This window comes from Heptranchias perlo, chromosome 16 (assembly GCF_035084215.1).
Source record: "Heptranchias perlo isolate sHepPer1 chromosome 16, sHepPer1.hap1, whole genome shotgun sequence".
NCBI classification, from domain to species: Eukaryota; Metazoa; Chordata; class Chondrichthyes; order Hexanchiformes; family Hexanchidae; genus Heptranchias; species Heptranchias perlo.
Window position 1 is genome coordinate 19358919 of NC_090340.1, and position 14665 is coordinate 19373583.

General features: G+C 47.4%; 1 protein-coding gene across 2 annotated transcripts in view; it reads right to left on the minus strand.

Moving 5' to 3' along the window:
• The window catches only part of LOC137333537 (adhesion G protein-coupled receptor G3-like), a 65258-nt gene that overhangs the window by 19105 nt on the left and 31488 nt on the right, over positions 1-14665 (minus strand). For both annotated transcript variants that reach the window (XM_067997743.1, XM_067997742.1), the window contains exons 5-7: positions 8801-8917; positions 8629-8710; positions 3304-3430 (exon numbers count right to left, since the gene is read on the minus strand). In XM_067997743.1, the coding sequence (XP_067853844.1) occupies positions 3304-3430; positions 8629-8710; positions 8801-8917 (326 nt within the window). The remainder of the gene's footprint in view (positions 1-3303; positions 3431-8628; positions 8711-8800; positions 8918-14665) is intronic.

Consider the following 14665-nt stretch of genomic DNA (forward strand, 5'->3'; position numbering starts at 1 on the left):
GATGTCCCTCCTTTTGTCCACCTCTTACACCCACGTTAAAAATGAAATTTTACAATTTCTACAGCACACATTTGGCCAAGTTGGACTCAATTTAAACACATTCTGATGTTAAAGACTCAGGTGCTCAATTTTCGCACCCGCATGTAGGACTCCTGCCGGCAATTAAAGCCGGCGGGGTGCCACTTAAAGTACTTGAACATGTACTTCAGGTCGTTCACAGACCTGATTGACCTGTTATTTTAGCAGGGATGGGATTTTGCAACTGACTGAGACTGTTTCCCGTACTGGGGGAAACACTCCCAGTTCAAATGGATGTGTTGCGGCCATCAGCCTGTGGCAGCTGCAAAGGTCCATTTGACAGGTGGGGCGGGGGGGAGACCCTCACTCATTGCAGGAGGCCACTCTGTCATTTTGAACAAAGTTTGGCCTCCACCACCCTCCTCCTAACAACAAAATTCACTAACTTGCACACTTACCCCGGTGTCCAGACACATTTACCTACCTTGCGGACCCCCTCAGATGTACATCTTCTGGATGGGGGCCGCCGTAGCTGCAGTCATGACCTCCTCGGAGGGTGAACAGCATCACCAGCCTCACCGGCCAGGCCGTCTACCTCTAACACGTGGAGCTCCACAACAGAGTGCTGTGACACATCCATCTGCACAGCAGGAGGGAGGGCAACCGCAGAGAGAGATGCGTCGCAGGGAGCACTACCCTCGCCACAGGGTCCACAGACCGAGGCTCAGCTTCCTGGACCTCTCTGAGCAGCAGTGCACACAGAGTCTCAGAGTCACTCGACATGTAGTCGTTAACATCTGCAGCCTCCTTCATGCCAAGCTGCTCCCGGCTGGCCCAAGCACCATCTTCTTACCTATCGCTGTCAAAGTCACCACTGCCCTCAACAACTTCTCCTCCGCATCCTTCCAGGATGCCACCAGGGACATCGCTGATGTCTCTCAGTCGTCTGCACAAAAGAGCCCTGCAAATACACCTACACCTACTCTGCAGTGACACAATGGGTGGCATCAGTTGTGGGTCTTCATTGTGATCCTCAGGAAAGGGCATTATTGCACAAACCAGACAAGATTCGCAAAGACGTGGCAGTAGTGGTGCCAATATAATATGTAATGTGAGTTGATCAGAAATTAAATATAAGTAAAAACCATGACAAGCCCTCAAACACCCTTGTGCATCCCCTTCCTGCTCACGACACGTTTGCCTTACGCTTCCTACTGCACATATGTGCTGCATGCCCTGTGGCTGCAGCACAGGTAGTGGCAGGTTGAGTGAGGCTGACGGTGAAAGAGATGCACGAGAGGGTGAGTATGAGTTAGAGCCATGAGATTGTATGAGGATTGGGTTGAGTGGTAGTGGCGGGATGAGTACTGGCGAGGTGAGTAAGTGCAGGTAAGATGAGGATGAGGTTTGAGTGGTATGAGAGGTGATGTGACAGAGTAGTGTTGGCTGTGCAGAAGGAGATGTGGGGTGGGGGCGGTGATGTGGCAGACGGAGTGTAGGGGAATGAGTAAGTGTACTCATTTTGGCTGACCTACTTAGGTCAATGCAGCGCCTCCTGCACTGTATGCAGGTGGGCGATATGTTGGTGGTGCAGGTGACCTCCTCTGCCACCTCGAGCCAGGCCTTCTTGGTGGCAGAGGCAGGCCGCTTCCTCCCGCCCGCTGGGGGGGAAGATCTCTGTCCTCCCCCTCCTCCTCACCCCATCCAATAAGAGCTGGAGTGAGGCATCATTAACCTGGGAGCAGCCTTCCCCCTGGGTTACTCGATGCTGTAATTTTTCCTATTTCTTGCAGCATCTGTCAGTGGAGGACTGCCCCTTTAAATAGGGCTCCTCCAACTGACAGACCTTACTGCGCATGCGCAGTCCACCTGCCGCGCAGCTTAGCAGCGGGGAACCCGGAAGATCAGGTAAGTGGATCCAATCAGCCTGCGATTGCGTTCGGAGCAGACTGATTTCACCGGGCGTGTTACCCACGCACCCAATCTACCCCCCGCCGCGAAGGTAATATCGGGCCCAGGGAATCTCCATGTCTGCTGGATTACCACTGTTCTTGGCATTTGTGTAAACCATCCCTTTAGCTTTATATTTGTTGATCATGTGTTGACGGTGGTTGCTTGACTGTGCAAGTGGAACTTTTGCTATATATCGGTTATGTATTAGTCTTGTATTGTACTAAATACTTCTTTGAATACTCACCACTGTTTTTCTGTAGGTTTACTTGTTAACAGCTCAGCCCAGTTTAATGTGTGCAGTTTACCTCTCATTCTTTCAAAGTCAGCGTTATTTAAGTTTAAAACCTTGGTTTGCGTGAATATAGGAGTACCCTGCTCCTCAACTAGCAAGGTGTTACTCTATTCTATTATTATTCTATTCAATTTTATTGTATGTCCAGGACTATACCGTGGTCTGGAGTCTTGTCTTCTCTCAGGAAAACTTCCTCTCAGACAATGCATATTGTTCTTTTTGGAGAAAATTGCTTCAACTGCCATTGGTGTATGAAGATTGTTGGAGGCACATGTATACTTAAAGGGGAAAAAAATTATAGATGAGTGCCCATTGCAGCTGTATTGCTTCAGGTACCAGCTGCTGTCGTACAAGGGGTTTATGTTCCCCTTATCCCTTTCATGGAGCTTGATGTGTAGCTATTCTTCTTTGGTAAGCATGCACAGGTCTCTTTAAATGGCAGTGTTGTGTAACATGTAGCATATTATAATTATTCTGCAAACTCAATCAGGCCATTAGGCAAAGGACCTCCAGAGTGGATTAAACATTGGAAATGTTGGTTTAACAGGCCAAAGACTTGCTCTATGATAGTTCCATTTCATGAATATGTGTAATTTTCAGCTTTTTCTTGAAGTGTGGGAGGCTCAGGGCATGCAATTAAAAGATAGGAGCAATTTTAGGAGCATGTGCAAAATTTAGTGACCACTCCATTAAAGCAATACAGAAAATTGCTAGTTTATTTTATATCAATTTTAAATGAACTAGCTGATGACAACATAAAGAATACAAACCCTAGTTTGCTGTAAATAAGACTTCTCTCCTATTTGTCACTATGAGAGCTGGAAAAGTATTTTCATGTATTATGTTACAGGGAGGCCAGGTATTTCCTTAAGGCTGGCAGCCTAGCGTAGCAGCAGACTAGAGACTTGGAGAAGGTTAGGGAAACATCAGGCATTATTTGATACATGGACAATTCAAGAAAGATGTATTAATTCTATTATATATCAGAAATTGATTGTGTTTTGAGACTGACAACGCAATCTAGAAGAATGGATACCTACATATTAGAAACTTGATCAAAACAATTCTCTATGAATGTGCTCGCTATTCCAACTGCTTCCAAATATTGGTTCTTTGCATGCAAATTAGTCAGTTGTTGCTGCTTATCATAACACGTCTGATTCCGACCTAAATGAGGAAGAACGGAGGATAAAATGAAGAGGTCAATACAAATAAGCTTGAGTCCTTTGAAATCCTTACTGGAAAGCTGTAGCAAACACCCCAGAGCATGGCCCCAATATAATAAGGTCTTCACACGGCTGCTATATTTTGGGGGTGAAATTCCTTTTTCGGCTCTGTAATAAATCGGTTAATGATCTTGGGAGCAATTTCCCTGTTTTAAACTAAATGGATTAATGATGACTTTATTAAAATAGTGAACAGAGGAACTTCAACCAGACACCTTAATCAGCTGGTTACAAATAATGCACAGAGTAACAATCCTGTCGCGTTACGAGGGGGTCACATCTATTCTCCCATGCCCTTCCCTTTATATCTCTCCAGCCAACTGTGAGAGGAGGAGGATGGGGGAGGAATGCCCAATGGTGACTGGAATAGGTGACCTGAACAAGTAGCCAAGGGAGAAAATAAACTAAAGGGCATCCCAGAAGGCCGTAAAAGATGGTAGTCAGGGGTTAATAATGACAGTGTGAAAGAAAATATCTTGTAAAACTAAATTTATTTTCATTATATATTTTTAATAAAACCACAGAAGTATTACTTGGTAACAGGAAATGCACTGCTAATGGCTTTTAATATTTGCATAGCTTTAATTATTCAAATTTATGAAATATTCTAACACTCTTGAATAATCATTTAGTGTGCTTGCTGGCACTCCATCTCCTGACAGAGGTATCATCTGTGCTACTTAATATAAGATCTAAATGACCACACCCAAAAATGGAGTACAGTAAAATGTACAGCTACATTTAAAGATTTGTGCCTTCATTTAGACTTTAGGGACTCATTCTTTCTTTATCCACTAATGAATTATGATTCATTTTTCAGAACTTTGTGCACTTCCCCAGAATTTGTGTGTCAGTGAAGTTAATTAAGGTACAACTCGAAGATTTTGCTGAACCACTGGTCATCACAGGTTAAAAAAGATCTGTAGCCATCCAAGATTGCACATGGTGGGTCAATCCAGCTGTGTACTTCATAAATTTCTTCATGAGACCATGACTAAACTCTACCATCTGTTACAAGTAGCCATGGTCTACCAATAAAACAGCATCGTCAGTAGCAGCTAAGGGAATTACTGCTCTTAATTTTTATGGAATGGGCTCATTCCAGTCCCTCACTGGCAACATTGGCCATATTAGACAGTTCACAAATCACTGCTGCATTATAAAAGTGACAGATGCATTAATTAGGTGCACGGCAACATGCAGCAACTTCACACTGGAACAGTAGCATCAGCAGAACAGGAAGTGTGGTTTATTCCACATTTCGGGCTTTCCCAGGCTGCAGGGAGTCAGGCATTGAGGTCTCCAACTGCAATCTGAATGGTTTAAGTAATGGTATTCCATTCCATTCATAAAGGATGGTTTGTGATCACTGGCAGCAGTTAATTCCTGTCTTCCTGATAAAGCCCACAATGATTTTATTTTCAAATATCAATACTTTTTGCCTTTTTGTGGTGAAGGCAAAATAAAAGGATGACTTATTGATGGCAAGGTGTACCCCATATAGCTCTGACTTAAATAACCAATAAGGAACCCTGGTACTACACTGGAGACTTGTTAAAATGAGGTCCAAACCAGGCACTCTTATTGAGCAGAGATTTTTAGCAGAGATATTAGTGCCAAATTTCTGCTCCCTGGACTGATCTCGGGGTCTTTACAGTACGTGATTGAAATGCTGAAGGAATTGTCATGGTCTATGCATACTGCATAACATTACAAGGTATAGAGGCCTTCCACTTGCTTTCGCCCCCAAGCAGCGAGGTTGACATTGAAAATGAAAAGATAAGGATGCACATGAGCCAGACAGCCCAAGGAAGACTGATTCGGCAGGCCTTGATCCTAAGAACTAGACTTTCCACCCCCAACGATTCCATGGCTCTGCACTGGCCGCAGGTGGAAATTTGCTTGGTGATACTCTCTGCCATATCTCCATCTCCCCCCACCATTTCTCAGTGGGCAGACCTAATGGCTTAAAATGAACCTGCCCATATGTGTGCAGGCGCAAGCACATTGAATTTTAATGAGGGAAATATAACCTCCACAATATTTCCCGCCACTTGGAAACCCATTTGTGCTTTTTAGAGCACTGCTTGTGAGCCAGGAGGAGTAGGAATTCTTCCCCCGGACCCTCAAGCAAAATCTTCTGCCGATCGTGGTCTCTCCTCGCTGCCGCGATTGGCTGACCACCCTCCCCTCCCCAAACCCGCGGTCCCGAGCCTATCGCCCCACAATCTGCCGACCCCCCCAATTCTGCCCCGCGATCTACCAACACCCCCTCTGTCCCGCAATCTGCCAAATCCCCTTCTGCCCTGCGATCTTCTGAACCCCCCTTCTACCCCGCAATCTGCTGACCCTCCACTTCCGCCCGGAGTCTCCAGACTCCCCTCTGCCCCACGATCTGCCAACCCCCCTTCAACCCGCGATCAGCCGACCCCCCCTTCAATCTGCGGTCTGACGACCCCGCCCTTCAACCCGCGATCAGCCGACCCCGCCCTTCAACCGGCAATCAGCCGACCCCGCCCTTCAACCGGCAATCAGCCGACCCCGCCCTTCAACCCGCGATCAGCCGACCCCGCCCTTCAACTGGCAATCAGCCGAACGCGCCCTTCAACCTGCGGTCTGACGACCCCGCCCTTCAACCTGCAGTCTGACGACCCCGCCCTTCAACCCGCGATCTCACGAACCCGCCCTTCAACCTGCGGTCTGCCGACCCCGCCCTTCAACCCGCGATCTCACGAACCCGCCCTTCAACCTGCGGTCTGACGACCCCGCCCTTCAACCCGCGATCAGCCGACCCCCCCCCTTCAACCCGCGATCAGCCGACCCCCCTCTTCAACCCGCAATCAGCCGACCCCCCCCTTCAACCCGCGATCAGCCGACCCCCCCCTTCAACCCGCAATCAGCCGACCCCCCCCTTCAACCCGCGATCAGCCGACCCCCCCTTCAACCCGCAATCAGCTGATCCCGCCCTTCAACCCGCAATCAGCCGACCCCCCCTCAACCTGCAATCAGCCGACCCCACCTTCAACCCACGATCAGACGACCCCGCCCTTCAACCCGCAATCAGCCGACCCCCCCCTTCAACCCGCGATCAGCCGACCCCCCCTTCAACCCGCAATCAGCTGACCCCGCCCTTCAACCCGCAATCAGCCGACCCCCCCCTCAACCTGCAATCAGCCGACCCCACCTTCAACCCACGATCAGACGACCCCCCTCTTCAACCCGCAATCAGCCGACCCCCCCCTTCAACCCGCGATCAGCCGACCCCCCCTTCAACCCACAATCAGCCGACCCCCCCCTTCAACCCGCGATCAGCCGACCCCCCCTTCAACCCGCAATCAGCTGATCCCGCCCTTCAACCCGCAATCAGCCGACCCCCCCCCTCAACCTGCAATCAGCCGACCCCCCCCCTCAACCCGCAATCAGCCGACCCCCCCCTTCAACCCGCGATCAGCCGACCCCCCCTTCAACCCGCAATCAGCCGACCCCCCCCCTCAACCCGCAATCAGCCGACCCCCCCCCTCAACCTGCAATCAGCCGACCCCACCTTCAACCCACGATCAGACGACCCCGCCCTTCAACCCGCAATGAGCCGAACGCGCCCTTCAACCTGCGGTCTGCCGACCCCCCCTTCAACCCGCGATCTCACGAACCCGCCCTTCAACCTGCGGTCTGACGACCCCGCCCTTCAACCCGCGGTCTCACGATCCCGCCCTTCAACCCGCGGTCTCACGACCCCGCCCTTCAACCCGCAATCAGCCGACCCCCCCCCTCAACCCGCAATCAGCCGACCCCCCCCCTCAACCTGCAATCAGCCGACCCCACCTTCAACCCACGATCAGACGACCCCGCCCTTCAACCCGCAATCAGCCGAACGCGCCCTTCAACCTGCGGTCTGCCGACCCCCCCTTCAACCCGCGATCTCACGAACCCGCCCTTCAACCTGCGGTCTGACGACCCCGCCCTTCAACCCGCGGTCTCACGACCCCGCCCTTCAACCCGCGGTCTCACGACCTCGCCCTTCAACTCGCGGTCTCACGATCCCGCCCTTCAACCCGCGGTCTCACGACCCCGCCCTTCAACCCGCGGTCTCACGACCCCGCCCTTCAACCCGCGATCTCACGAACCCGCCCTTCAACCTGCGGTCTGACGACCCCGCCCTTCAACCCGCGGTCTCACGATCCCGCCCTTCAACCCGCGGTCTCACGACCTCGCCCTTCAACTCGCGGTCTCACGATCCCGCCCTTCAACCCGCGGTCTCACGACCCCGCCCTTCAACCCGCGGTCTCACGACCCCGCCCTTCAACCCGCGGTCTCACGACCCCACCCTTCAACCCGTGATTTGACAACCCCACCCTTCAACCCGTGATTTGACAACCCCACCCTTCAACCGCAATCTTTCCCTCCCTCCCTCCCTCCTGATCGCCGGCCCAAAAACTCCCCGCCAACAACCCAATTGCCAGGGACCTGAAACTGTCCGGCTGCTTGGCCAGAACGGAATTTTTAAAAATGTTAATGCGGTCCTGCTGTTAAATTCGGCCGGTCCTACACGTTCCTGGGTCTTCTGGGTTTCCCCTGCTATCGCAGTCCCCCACTCCCTCCCCTCCTCCCCATAAATATCGGGGCCCATGTCTCTGGATTACTAGTCCAGTGACATAATCTACACCCCAAATTTGCTCCAAAATAGGCAGTAATTCAGAGGAGAATCCAACACAGTCCAAATCAAGCTAGCTAAGAGTGAACTGAGTGAGCCAAACACTCTGCTATTTACCTACTGCTCCCCAGCTTGCTGCTGCAATTTTCAGCAAGAACTGACTTTTTAAAGGCTGCACTGTCATTTCCAAGCACCACAGCACATACTCCCGTTTAAATGGGATTTACGTCAATGAATCCTTCAATGGATAAGCAAATGAGCTGAGCTGCAACTCATCTTTCATTGGCACCAATGCAGCACAACTCACTGAGTGGAAATTAAGGACCTCTGTCTCTAAACAAAGCCACGTACCCTGAAATATTTCCATTATGGTTACTGATATCAGTTTTGTTGCTGAAAGCAATAGAAAGTTGTCTATGTAAACTGCATTTACTTTGATTCACATTTTCCAGAACTTAATGACAGATTTATAAAAAATATTTATTTACCTGTTGAAGAGGATGTTGCCCGGAGGTCACCGGTTTCGGTTATTGAGCTCCTGGTCAACAAGGGGATACTGGTTGTTGATTCCTAAAGTAGAAATTTACAACATCAGACAATTTTTCAATAAAGTAGGTTATTTTAAGAAGTTGTAGGTGAACTTTGTTAATTCTATCTTACCAGGGAGGTTTCACAAGGGATGTCTGCCATTGGTGTGGTGACGTTGGCATTATTGGAATAGTTACTCCATGTTGTAACTTTAAATGGATCACCATCTGGTTCATCATCAAAAAGGTCCTGCAAAGAAACACAATAAAAATAGTACAACAAATCCTTCTAAACTAAAGTCTCATACAGCATATATTTTGAGCTTGCTAAATAATACTAACTGTAATTTCTTATCTCTTTGACAACAGGTACAGGATACTGAGTGGGTAATTATCCAGGGCCGGTCTTTGGTTAAACTCACATAAATAAACATTTCAGTCATTAAAACAGGCCGTGAGTGCTTGGGTGACATTCTGTGAGTCATCAGTTCTGTACCAAAGAGTCACTGGGTGGGCATACTGGACTTGGCCATCTCCTACTGTGGGCTTCAGGGGTGTTGCGTTGCCGGCCTCCTCTGCTCAGTGGCACTGATCGCTGGAGCATTCCTGGTGTTATATCCAGAAGGGGGCTTGGCATTTTCCCAGTTCCAATCGGAGACTTCAGCATTTCCATCCCAATTTCAGTTATGGAGCCTGTGTGGGTTTAGTGGAACATTTTGAGCTAACCTTCCCATATTTCTGCCGCCAGTAGAGGTTGTAAGTGTTTGCCTCATACCCCTTTCCATTCCTCCTCCACCAACTAATTATTTAGTTAGGTATCATTCAGGTCATCTGTATATCCTGACATCATGGTGATGAGTATACTGTGCAGGATAGAGATGAGTCTGTAGAGTTTACAAGATTTATGGAGGCAGAGCTCCAGGGGAGTTTTTGCCATGGAGTTTACAGAGTATTGCCAGGTCCTGAGGTACTGCCTGTTCTAGAGATAATGGAACAGGTCGGACTATCCAAATGAAACATACCAGCCAGTTGTTAGAAGGCCATGATCCATTTCTCATCGAGGATCTGGCCTCATGTGCCACTTCCCTTCTCATGCCTGGTTCTAAGTCTGCTCTTTTCAAGCACTTGTGGCAGGATTTTGGCCAGTATTTTATAGTCACTAATGAGCTGTGATTTAGGTCGGTGGGAGGTGTATAGGGTGGGATTTTATCCTGCTTATATATTAATGTAATTGTGGCACTTTTAAAGGTTTTGTGGGGTCAGATGTGTATAAGAGTGCGCTTCAAAGAGATAATAGGCACCTCTGTAACCCACTGCATGAGAACCTGCAGCCACTCATCTGCTCTCATTACTCACAGGTCATTTCAGGCAGTTGCGGGCGATCTCTGTTACATCAGCTAAGCTGCAGTCCGGGCATGGATTCGTCAGGTGATTGATGTGCTTTACAGGAGAGCTGGGGAATTCATCACCTTTCACATCATAGCAAGGCAGTGAGATAGGGCCATCCAGTTTTACAGGGTTGTTGGCATTTTCAAAGTCCAGAGTGCAATCTATGTTGCTTTGTGAGTTCCCACAGAACACCCCTTAGCTATCTCAACAAGAGGCACTTCCAGTCCTTCAGTGTACAGATTGTGAGTGACAACACGCGGAGGATCCTACATGTCAGATACCCTGGAAGTTGTCACAATGCAAACATCCTTCAAAATTCAGCCACCCTGACATCTTCAGTTAAGAAAATCATGTCATCAGGTGGCTTGTGGGTGCCAAAGCCTACCCCCAGATAATGACCCCCGCTAAGAGTGGCCCAAACAGGCGAGGAGCACTACAGTGAGGGACCTGCCATCTGTTTTCCCTGTCTGGACAGGTCGGGAGGGGCTCTACAGTATGCTCTAAATTGCATAGTTATACCCTGTTGTGCCCTTCACAAGTTTGCCTTACAAAAAGGGCTGTCTCTTTTGGAGGCAGAATTACATGGAGGAGAGCATCACAATCACCTGCACTCAAATTACACTTCAGTGACTGCTGCAAGGGGCATCAGAGCTCAGCTCATCACTTAAGTTTGCTGTGTAACACAGTACACCTTTTGCACCAGAGCCTTACCTCCTTCTCCCCCACTTTTAAATAAAGGGACAATCCCTCAATCCAGTACCCATCCTACAATACGATAACACATCAGCCCACTTTGCCTCTACATGAACGTTCTAATAATCATCACCTGGGTAAATAATTGCACCTTTTCCTGCATGTCTCTAACCTTCATGAATAACAAAGTATGATATCATTGAATATTCTATTTTATTATAGTAAAACCCAAAGTGAACAGCAACCAACCTACTCTCTCTTAACATTGTGCTTTCTCTGGGTGGCCACATGTGCCTTTCTTACACACATTCTAGTGCTTCCCCTAGGTGTAACCTGAGGACCACTATCCTGAGAGGTGGTTGGCTGTTCATGCTCTACAAAAGGTTCATGGATCTTAGATAGTCCTTCTCATATGGCATCTTGCTGTTGGCAGGGAGCCACTGCTGGCTGCATCTCTGGAGCTTATTCCTGGACAATCTGTTGTAGCCGCCCATGTTGCACTGGCATGGTGCTCTGAGGGGGAAGGCCGGAGGCCTGGCATACGCTGCTGCGCTGGGAGATGGCAGTATCAGGTCGTAGACTCCAGCCATCACCATCCCAATGGGCCCTAGATTTGTGTCCCTACTGATCAGTGGGATGGCTGATCTAATGGCAGCTATCAGATTCTGAATTCCTGAGAGACAGCAGCATGCATCAGAGTTGCCATGGTCAGGAAACCGGGTACTGTGTATTCTGTTCCCTATTACCACCAGAATTGCAGTCTGTGCTCCCATGGAGGTGGAAGCACTGACTGGTCCTTGGCTGCCTCTTAGTTGAGGGCCTGCTGCAGATTCCAATGAAGCAGCTATTGGTGCCTGCAGCAAAGAAAAAGTTCAACCTACAGATCGATGGACATGGGAAATGTTAATGTGAAGAGATCTGTCAGAGCTTCCCATGCTCCCTTGTGGTTTGTATGCTATGGTCAGACACCTATTTGGAATTGGCAAGCTGTGGCTATACCTAACTTGGCACTCTTCCTCATGCTTTAGAACTTTTTATTCATCTGCTGCCACGATCTATGGATGTGGGAGATAGTGCTGACTCAAATAGCCCCCTTCCGCTATGCTTGTAGCATATTGTAGAATGGGGAAGAGTTCCACTGAGCCATAAATAAGGCTGCCCTCTTTTGCTGCGCCTCATCCAACAGAATATTGAAGTTCTCTTCATCAAAAGGAGCATTTCTAGACACATTCCTTTGTCTACATTCCATTGTTGATGTAGGAGATTTCCTATAGTCAAAAAACAGCAGACTTGAAGTCACCAGAGTTGCTGCTCTCTGGGTATCCTACACCTTGAATCATAGTGCTCCCTGCACTTACATAAAAATCCATCAAGAGCACATTAGAGTGATATGAATTTAATGAGGTCAGATGCCTGGTCCATGAACACAGAGACCATGGCATCAGCCAGGGTTATTGAATCAACTCTACAATTTTTTGTAACTGATGTTTTATAAATCTACTGATGTCATGACTCTGTTAAATGTAATCAAAGGATACAAGCTGAGGAACATGATTTCACAGGTGGTAATCTCAGGAAGATTGTGGAAATCGATACATGCCCAAAGTTCTGGTGAGGGAAGAGGGATTGCACTTTCTTGGGAATTGGCACCAGTTCTGGGACAGATGGGAACTATTCTACAAAGATGGGCTACATCTGATCAGGCAGTGTGCTAATGAACTGGCAAAACAGTTAAATAGAGAAATTACAAGGTGCTTAAACTTAGAAAGGGAGGGTTGGGAAAATAAAACCAACCAAGATCAGCTAATAGAGAAGGGAGAAAAAGATGAGGATAATCTTCATGAAAAACTATTTAGCACGAAGGACATGGAATAGAGGAATAAAATCAAATGGACTAGTTATAAACGGGGGAAAAGACTGAAGTTGAGGATACATTTAGTAAGGATGTATTACAGACCTCCAAATTGTGGGAAGAAAATGGAAGAGGAATTCTGCAGTCTGATAGAGAAATGAGCAGGAATAACAAAATTATCATTCTGGATTTTAAAAATCCACGTATCGACTGGGACAGAGCAGAAATAAATGAATTCTTAAAATGTGTACAGGACTCCTTCCTAGAGCAGTATGTGTTAGTCGGCCTACAAGGATAGAAGCATCGCTAGATCTGGTTATGAGTAATGAAATAGATCAGGTAGATGAGCTAAATGTGGGTGAGCAACTTGGGAGTAGTGATCATAACATGATAAGGTTTAAGATCCAACTTGAAAAGGAAAAAGTCAGTAGGACAATTAGAACATTAGGTGTGATTAGGGCAGATTTTAGAAGGATGAGGAGTGAACTAACTAGGGTTGCCAACTCTGGTTGGAGGTATTCCTGGAGATTTGACCACATGAATCTGATCATGTGACATCTAATCATGTAACAATTGCCTGCAGTTTGCAAATGTTTTGCATTTACCTTATAAAGGTTGGGTCCCCTGTAGTTGAGTATCTTTGCTCACGGTAGGGCTCAGGGTTAGGGCCACTTTGACTATCCTCCAGGATTGTCGGGGAGTGTCTGGAAGATTAATCCCTGGATACTGTTTCTAGCAACCGAGGAGAAAAGTACAGCTCGCAAGAGTAGGCCATTCAGCCCCTCGAGCCTGCTCCGTCGTTCAATAAGATCATGGCTGATCTTTGACCTCAACTCCACTTTCCCTCCATATCACTTGATTCCCTTAGATTCCAAAAATCTATCGATCTCACCTTTGAAATTACTCAACGACTGAGCATGCGCAGCCCTCTGGGGTAGAGAATTTCAAAGATTCACAACCCTCTGAGTGAAGAAATTCCTCCTCATCTCAGTCTTGAATGGCCGACCCTTTATCCTGTGACTATGCCCCCATAGTTCTAGACTCTCCAGCCAGAGGAAACAGTGTCTCAGATATCCACCCTGTCAGAATCTTATATCTTTCAATGAGATCACCTCTCATTCTTCTAAAGTTCAGAGAATATAGGCCCATTCTATTCAATCTCTCCTCAAAGGACAACCCTCACATCCCAGGAATTAATGCAGACTTTGAAAGAATGAGAACATAATCTGACCACAGTAAACTGGGCTGAATTGTTAATGGGTAAACCTACAGATAGACAGTGGATGATATTCAAAGAAGTATTTGGTACAATACAAAACCAGTACATACCCCTAAAAGGCAAAAGCTCCACTTGTGTAGTTAGGCAACCGTGGTTAAAAATGAAATATGGTCCAGTATAAAGCTAAAAGAAGAGGCTTATGGAAATACAAAGTAAAGTGGAAATCCAGCAGACTGTGAGAAATATAAAAAGTAACAAAGGGACACAAAGAAAGTATTAAGAGTTGGAAACAGGAATACAATAAAAAAGGCATATCAAGGGTAACAGTAAAAGCTTTTATAAGTATATTAAGAGAAAGGGAGTGGTTAAGGGAAATGTGGGCCCATTAAAGACAGATGCAGGTGATGCTGTAATCAACAATAAGGAAATGGCAGACTTGTTAAATAAGTACTTTGCAGCCTGCACTTCATGGTTTTGACTCTTTGCTGCTTGTCAAGGATGCTGCAATCTGATTGGTTATGGGGAAAGAGAGCTCTTCTCAATGCCCACATAGGTCCTAGGTTCGCGGGAGTTAACGATGGACTGTTTTCAGGTTCCCATTAGAGCAACTTACCACAGTAAAGACCGCGGATACAATTTGGGTAAGTTGGTAGGTAAGGAGCAGTGAGAATGGGTCGATCGCCGTTCACAGCAATAACCAGCCCAATGAGATTTAAGATAGACAAATCTCCAGGACCTGAGACCACTTCTCCATTATTTAAGAAGTGGGAGGAGAGAAAAACCAGATAACTTTGGACCTGTCAATCTAATATTAGTTGTGGGGAAATTACTGGAATCTGTCATTA